Source organism: Anneissia japonica, unplaced genomic scaffold, assembly GCF_011630105.1.
Source record: "Anneissia japonica isolate Jap-2015-1 unplaced genomic scaffold, ASM1163010v1 scaffold14148_len48299_cov114, whole genome shotgun sequence".
In the NCBI taxonomy this organism is placed as follows: Eukaryota; Metazoa; Echinodermata; class Crinoidea; order Comatulida; family Comatulidae; genus Anneissia; species Anneissia japonica.
In genome coordinates, this window is record NW_022693364.1 from 13,534 (window position 1) to 21,685 (window position 8,152).

Sequence of the window (8,152 nt, forward strand, 5' to 3'; positions counted from 1 at the left end):
ATGTGTGTATATATATGTATATATATGTATATATATATATGTGTATATATATATATGAGCCATGTACACATCTCAATTCTTGCTATCCTTAGCCATTCATAATGGTTTTTTTTTTTTTTTATCAAACTACTGGGTAACACATTTATGGTTGAATGTAAAGGCAGTCTAGCGGAAATAAATATAATAGTTATTGACTTTGTATTTCGTTGCAGTTGGATTCACAAACAAAAATAGGACTACATAAACAGCTGTTACCAGGTATACCAACAAATAGAAGCGGTTGATACCAGGTAGACCAAGAACATTGTAGACATTCTGCAGAAACTGATAGCATCAGCGTTAAGTGCAAGGGAATACTGCAAGAATGTACTTCACGGCTCTCATTACGGTTTTATTAGTCTTTTCTAACTTTATTTCTTATTCAGTCAATGGTGAACCTCTAATTCACATGGATCCTTCAAATTCTACAGCAACCGTAGGAGATGCTGTTGAGCTCACTTGTACTTTCCATTACAGTCCTTCGAATCGGGCGTGGATGAAAAATGGAACGGTCATATCTGATGATGAGAAGTACACGGAGAAATATGAAAGGCAGACAAGAAAATTCAGGATCAAAATTAACCGGGTGGAGCCCTCAGATAATGGATATTATCAATGCATAGTAACAATAAATGGAGTGAAAGAAACATCAGAAAAAGCTTGGTTAAATGTCATTGAAATTGCAAAGAAGGTATATCCTATTTGTAAAACATCAAAGCGTAATTACTTAAAGTGTGATACGGTGCGTATGACCTGCATCACGGAGAAAAAGACACCCCCTGTCAACTTGAATTTTATCGCATACCAAGATTCTTCCAATTATTCTAAACCGATAACAATATTTTCTCGATGTGCTAATGAAACACACGAATGGATTACTTCAGAATTAGAGGCAGACATCGAACTTAACAATTTCAACATAAGCTGTGTAAAGTCTGATTCCTTTTCCGAACCTCTTCAGTGCAACTACTCATTTTTGATATATACAGAAGGTAGTATAAGAGTACTCACGTTTATAGTTCTTCTTCTTTATCATCATCATCATCATCATCATCATCATCATCATCATCATCATCATCATCATCGTCGTCTTCGTCGTCATCGTCATCATCAATAATAATAATAATAATAATAATAATAATAATAATAATAATAATAATAATAATAATCTCTTTCTATAAAAAATTCCTGAAAAATATGTTCCTACTTTCCAACCACCAACCAAAATCTACTTTAAAAAATTACACTAACACGAAAGTTTCATTTAGATGAGTTATTTAGTTTTTGAGATATCTGATCTGCGACCTTTTTCTTTGAATGTTCCATAATCGACACTAAAATATAATCACTTCACTTTTCGAACGCCTTTTATTGTACCAGTTGTACACCTGCCAATTCTGACATGTTCTGGCTTAACTTGGCAAGTTTTACTCTTATAGCTGACCAAGAAAATATACATACAGTGTACTGGTGTTGAAATAGAAATATTTCAGGAAAGTTTCATTCATATCAGGTGATTAGTTTTTGAGATATCTTGTCTAGGACGTTTCCTCTAAAATTCATTTAAATGGTCCTGACATCCACACCCTACTCTGGATATAATAATAATCAAGATAGCCGTTAACAATGTTAAAATTATATATAAATAATAAAAGAAAGATAAATACATTGTTCAAATAAAGGACATGATGGTACATCGTATATCATAGCTCTCAACGAATGTTGTCCTGTAAATAAATATATAGTGTAATAAAAATGCCTCCGACGGGAACCAAACCTGCGAGCGTCATAACAATTATACTACAGAGGATTTATTTCATGGTTTGAACATATTCAAATAACCGTCAGCTACATTGTATTAAACATTGCACATTAAAACATTTTTTGTTTTAGAAATCAACATTTTATATTATTGCATAGGCCTATTTTTAATTTTTCGAAGTGTTTTATTGTCAATAATATTATAAAATACTTGTTGGGTATAATTTATGAACCTCCATTTTGCCTATTCAATGTGTTTCCACAATGGATTTGATAGCGTTATTTAGTAATAATATTTAAAAGAAAAAAAAAACAACTGTTATCTTTTCACAGTAAATGTCTCTGGACTACGCCAAATATCAGCAAATGAAGGAACAAATGCAGAATTTACATTCAATATAACTGCTGATGTTGACCTACATATAGTTAAGACATACTGGACTACTGAAAATGACACTAACAACATAGATGTAGATGACACTGATGCCCATTACACCCTGATCAATTCTCCAGGGCAACACACCTTTATAATAAATAATGTAAGGCGCTCAGATGAAGGGTTTTACTGGTTCCATATTGTCACTGAAGAATATGCATCTATTCCTCCAAGTAAAGTTCGGCTTAAGGTCAATCCTATTTTCAAGCCTCCTACATGTAAAACATCTAAGCCTGCTTATAAACCTGGTGAAATTGTGAAATTTACCTGCACTACTAAAGAAAAAAACCCAGACAACTTAGAAGTAGATGGAACTTTGGTATACAAAAGTTACAATGGAAGACAGGCATGGATTACATCCGAATTTGAGGCAAAGGAAGAAGATGATGGTACAATATTGAGCTGCAGACTAACAAATAAATTTTCTCACCCAGAATACTGTTATTTGATTTTGAACGTCTCAAAAACAGTAGATAGCACGAGAAGCTCTGAGCCTGCATGTGAGTGCGATTACACATACCATTTTTTCGGTTTTGGTTTTCCTATATTAATCTTACTGTTATTTGTATGTGTAAAATGCGAGTACCATTATTCTGGTTATGTGACAGTACTGATAAATAAGTGTAGAGTCATGTTTAGATAGTACCGTCGAGAGGGGGGTCAGGGGGGTCGCTGCCCCGTGTCTACTGGCCGCCCGGACGAAAATGAAATATTAAAATCTACATAGGGCCCAAGCCAGGATGAAAACTTTTGTTGTTAGAACAAACTCTACATTATGGATATGGGCGTCTTTCTCAGTCTTTCTGTATTTTTATTACTAGATGAATAACCCCCCAGGGGAATAGTCCACCCAATGCTCTCCCGTTCCAAACCAGATGCAAAATGGTATGATACGTGTATTATATATATATAATTATTATCGTTTATTCATCAGATTATTCTGATACATCTACATTGCAAAAAAATAATCACATGGAATAATATTCATGTATGTGGGTTTGGACAAATAGGGTCTTAGGAGGAGACTTAATTTGGGGAGCGGCCGAGTGGGGGTCCCAAGTGAAGGGGTGGGGGCATGTGAGGTGTTGCCCCGGGGCCCTTACTGGCTCTCGACGCAACTGTTTGGAATCAAGGTTAATGGGAGGTCCGACCGAGAGTCCCGGAACCTCTGGTAATTGGAGGGCTATATACGTGGTTGCGGATCTAGAAATTCGAAATAGTGTAGTGGGGGGGGGGGCAGGAAAGATGTTTTCTTTTTTACAGATGGAGGGTTTAGACCACCACTGCTTCTCAACCTGGGATCGGAGGGCACCTTCAGGGGGTAAGGTAAGTAAATAGGCATTCTAAAATATATTCCGGACCCTATAATTAAGGCAAGAATTACAGAGGGCGCCATTTAGGTCTGCCATTGGTGGTGGATTCTTTCATTGTATTAATTTTTATATACTGTAATTCTATGGAAATAAAGTGCAAGTGAGGGGAAAGTTAAAATTTTAGGGGGCAATATGTTTTCCTATAGCAGACCGAAGATACAATTATAATTTATAAAATCACAACATTAACAGGCAACGCTTCTGTCCATGTGCTTGTTACTTTGATTTGAATGCTCTGTATTTTTATTACAACAGTTTGTTATATGCATTATTTTAAATTGGCCAAGTGGCCTTGAAATGACAGACGGACCGATGGGAGCAATTAATTTTGTTGGCCAATCGGGGGGTGGGGGGATTGAATGTCCCCTTGCCCATTACTACCGTCACTGGAAATAAAGTTTACTTATAGAATATCTTAATATCTCATTACAATTTAAGTTTTAATTAATTTCATGTATATTCAGGTGTATTTATTTTGTTGTTGTTCCTCTTTACTTATTGTTATAGTTAATACATGCATATACACATATTGTATGTAGTTAAAAGGCTCAAATATTGTTATAGTTAATACATGCATATATACGCATATTGTAAGTACATATTTAAGAGGCCCGCCTTTACATATTGGTTTTTTGCACATCTCATCGAGAATTGTGCCACTGTTACAAAAGAGAGATAATAAAGTTATTAGTATTAGTTTCCAGACATGGAAATCAGGTTTAAATCAGGTGGTAGTCCTCTCATATTAAATAAATTTACCTCGATCTAATGCTGGATATAGAAATGTTGAATGGTCTAATTATTCTTCCTGTCACTGAATTTAAAGCAGAAAACTCATTAGAAAGTCAGATGAGAGCTTTTAAAAATAAATAAATCATATAAAGGATTACAGTACACAGCATTCGATTTTCAGCATTGTTTGTGTGTATCAAAAAGTGCTATGGACTTTTTGTTTTGTGTAGCAATTCCAAAATTGTGCATAGCATTTTTTTTTTTTTCTTTTTTGGCGGTGATGAAGAAAATTACAGTGATGCATCTTTATTTTTGAACACTAAACATTGAAACATACTCCATATACTCCCTTACTTTAAATTTCCCATCAATAAATATTATCCCCACTCCGTGCAGAAGTCGATCTGGCCGTGTGATTACCAATATTCATTCATTTAAAGGATTACAGTACACAACATTCGATTTCCAGCTATGCACTTTTTGTTTTGTGTTATAGCAATTCCAAAATTGTGCATAGTATTTTTTTTTTTGGCGGTGATGAAGAAGATTACAGTGATGCATCTTTATTTTTCAACACTAAACATTGAAACATACTCCATAAACTCCCTTACTTTAAATTTCCCATCAATAAATATTATACCCACACCGTGCAGAAATCGACCTGGTCGTGATTACCAATTTACCACTGTCGTACTGTCCCATATTCGCTGTAAAGCCTGTTTTTCACTAGGCGAATTTAATTGCGTGAGTCGACAGCATCGGTGCGCTTCCTGAGCTCTGATTTGTTGCGCATTTTTTCGCTTCGCAAAAAAAAATCTGATATAAATGTAAATGCGCATGCGCATAAGCCGACGCGTTCGATTCGCGTGAACAATTTTGTCTAGTGAAAAACAGGCTTAAGCGAAAGCGACCTTCAGGAGAAGCAGAATGGATGGAGTGGCGAAATATGAGGTAAACACAGAAAAGAAGTCCGACTCATACTCAAACCAGTGCATGAATAGCATTGTATGTGTGCACTCGATTTAAACAAGTATATTTGGCACCGAAACCTTGATTTAGAAATACAGGGTTCAGTGCCGGATTAACCATTAGTTAAATAAGGCACAAGCCTTGTGGGCCAGGCGAAAATGATGGGCCATCAAAAGTTGGACTGCAATATTATTTACACTCTATTTTCCGGTATTATTATGCCAGAAAACTCGGAGACATTCTACTGTTAGAACTTTTGGGCCATTTCCAAAATGTGCCTTGAGGCCAGACGATGCTTAATCCGGCACTGACCGGGTTGGTGTCAGGCGGGGGATAGTTTCCACCAAAGTTTTTACTATTGTTTATTTTATTGTACTGTAACTGCTGGTTACTTTTTGTTGTTGTTATTGTACTGTTTGCAGGACCATATTGTAAAACAGCGGTAAGATCTCGCCTGTATATGTTATCCTGCCAAAAGATGTTTTTAAATAAATATATAAATAAAAATAATTTTTTAAAATATTGCACTATTTTTGGTCCAAAACATAGGATAACAACTTGAATTTGACTGTTTAAAAAAAAAAAATTAAAAAAAAAAAAAAAAAAAAAAAAATTGGGTCTTTTTTGTGTACCAAGCCTCTTAGTTTTTGACTGAGTCGGTAATTCTAGGCAATTAATTGCGTCACATTTTAATGTGATGCATTTGTGGAAGTGCTTTGCAAATAGAGTAGTTTCAAACGCATCGCATTTTGCGATGCGAGACTGGGTAACTCGAACGCTGGAAGTAGGCCTACATCCACATTTCTCTAAAGTTGTCATTTGATTAATAGCGCATTAAGAATATTTATTTTCTTATGGCTAAAATCTCTTCCCTAACCCTCGGATTCAAGAGGTTTTCAATTTGTAAATTGCAAGTCATTTAACTAATGGAACAGAAAACCCTTATATATTTACCATTAGAGAAACTCAAGATAAACTAACATCAACTTTCATCCTACTGTGGATTAATTAGACGTCAGTATTACCTCCAATTTCCATTGCTAATCCACACACAAACAGCTTATTTAAACTCTACATTAGAAAGTGTTTCATTAGTAAGTACATAGCAGTGATAGGGGTCATGGTAAAAATGCAGCATTCAATCTACCTGTACATGAATCGTTCTCTCAAGCCAGGCACTCAAATGACGGTCGTACGACTGTCGTCCGACGACCCCCAACACTGCTATCTGTGAGCGCTAGACGACTCAACGCCGTCTGCTGATTATCGGTGGTAGTTTGAACAGATCGTCATTAAAAACGATCCTTGCGCTCTTGTCATGGTGTTGCGTTCTAAATAGAATCTCGTTGGCCGACGACCGTCAGGCTCAGTGAGTGCCTGGATTTAGTAGGTGAAAAACATAAAGCCACACACAAACAGCTTATTTAGCTTATTTATTAGTAATAGAAATGATTGGTTTACCCTACCTGACGTGTAGGGCAAACACATTAAATGCAATTAATAATTCTAATGAACTTGTAATTCCTGATCATCGAAATAAACACTGTCTGATTAGTAACCATTTAGCAGCATGAACACGTTGTAGCTAACAGCGGTAAACAAGTTACAGCAACTACTCTACATGGATCATTCTCTATCTTAGCACAAAACTTTATCAGTCGTCTTGTTCATCAATCCCACTTTGTTCTTGCACCTGTATGTTTTATTATCTTCATACCAGTTCCCCACAGTTACTGATGATCACCTTGGTAGTAGGTTTACCTGATGGAGTTCCCACCTTCTCAATTGCCTTCACTACACTCATTCCTTCAATTACCTCACCAAAAACTACATGTTTTCCATCTAACCTAAACACAGATAATAATAATATCAATAATTTAATAATAATATACAGTACAATGAGTAAACATGCCATTTTAACTGCTAATGAAGGTACCGTGAAGGTACTGAAAGAAATTAAAACCAATGACTTTGAAAACCTGTTTTCTCTTTTAAAAAAAATATATTAAGACCAGTTATTATTTTAGAAATTTAAATAGTTAAAACCTATAAACAAATTATATCAAATAAATCATTGCATTATATCAAAAGCTTAATACACTCAAACATTAGTAAAATTTACCATACATCAAAAGTATTACATTGAACAACTACCTGTATGACTCCAGCGAAAGGGATTCTTGGATGATAACAACTAATTGATAATCTTCAGCAAGGCTGTTGATGATTAATTTCAGATGTTTTCTTACCATTCCGTTTTTTCCGTCGTCAAAAAGAACTGAGATCCATTGGTGCCAGGTCCAGAGTTTGCCATCGATAATAAGCCTGGTTTTGTGTGTTTCAGGACAAAGTTCTCATCATTGAATTTCTTCCCATATATGGACTTTCCTCCGATTCCATTGTGATTGGTGAAATCACCCCCTTGGCACATCTGAAAGAAATGCTAAGGAAACATGACTATTTGAAGCATGATTCATTGAATGGTGAGATTGTGGTATTCATGTAAAAGTTTAATTATAGAAGGTGCCATTAAGGGTACAAAGTTTGGGATGATGCGGTGAAATATGCTTCCTTTGCAACCATATCCTTTCTCATTGGTGCACAAACAACGAAAATTTTCTGAAAAGGATTAAAACATGGTTTTTGGTATTAAGCAAAGTACAAAAAAAAACCAACTTATTAATAAGAGATGGCTCTAGGATTTGCCTGATGGGGAGTCCGCTGTCTCTAACGGGGATGGGAGGGGGGAATATCCTCGATGAGAGTGTACATGGGCATGGTTGGGTGTTGCTCAAAACCTCTTGAAAGTGGTGAAAGTGGCGAATCCCCAAAAACTAAAACT

At 35.6% G+C, this 8,152-nt stretch overlaps 2 protein-coding genes across 2 annotated transcripts; one reads left to right on the forward strand and one right to left on the reverse strand.

Moving 5' to 3' along the window:
* The first annotated feature begins 286 nt into the window (after nucleotides 1–286).
* On the forward strand, nucleotides 287–4,410 carry LOC117100710. The gene is made up of 2 exons (XM_033240498.1): nucleotides 287–1,031; nucleotides 2,134–4,410. The coding sequence occupies exons 1-2, from the start codon at nucleotides 365–367 to the stop codon at nucleotides 2,877–2,879; spliced, it is 1,413 nt and encodes a 470-aa protein (XP_033096389.1). The 5' UTR covers nucleotides 287–364; the 3' UTR covers nucleotides 2,880–4,410.
* A 2,611-nt stretch (nucleotides 4,411–7,021) lies between these two features.
* On the reverse strand, nucleotides 7,022–7,741 carry LOC117100707 (peptidyl-prolyl cis-trans isomerase A-like). The gene is made up of 2 exons (XM_033240494.1): nucleotides 7,560–7,741; nucleotides 7,022–7,157 (listed from the first exon to the last, which is right to left on the reverse strand). Exons 1-2 carry the CDS (start codon nucleotides 7,739–7,741, stop codon nucleotides 7,022–7,024), a joined length of 318 nt encoding a protein of 105 aa, XP_033096385.1.
* Nucleotides 7,742–8,152: the final 411 nt, after the last annotated feature.

Coding starts and splice junctions, on each gene's coding strand:
- LOC117100710 (XM_033240498.1), top strand. CDS start 365: ATGTACTTCACGGCTCTCATTACGGTTTTATTAGTCTTTTCTAACTTT. Junction 1,032..2,133: donor ATTTTTGATATATACAGAAG/GTAGTATAAGAG, acceptor ATCTTTTCACAG/TAAATGTCTCTGGACTACGC.
- LOC117100707 (XM_033240494.1), bottom strand. CDS start 7,741: ATGTGCCAAGGGGGTGATTTCACCAATCACAATGGAATCGGAGGAAAG. Junction 7,158..7,559: donor ACGACGGAAAAAACGGAATG/GTAAGAAAACAT, acceptor ATCTGTGTTTAG/GTTAGATGGAAAACATGTAG.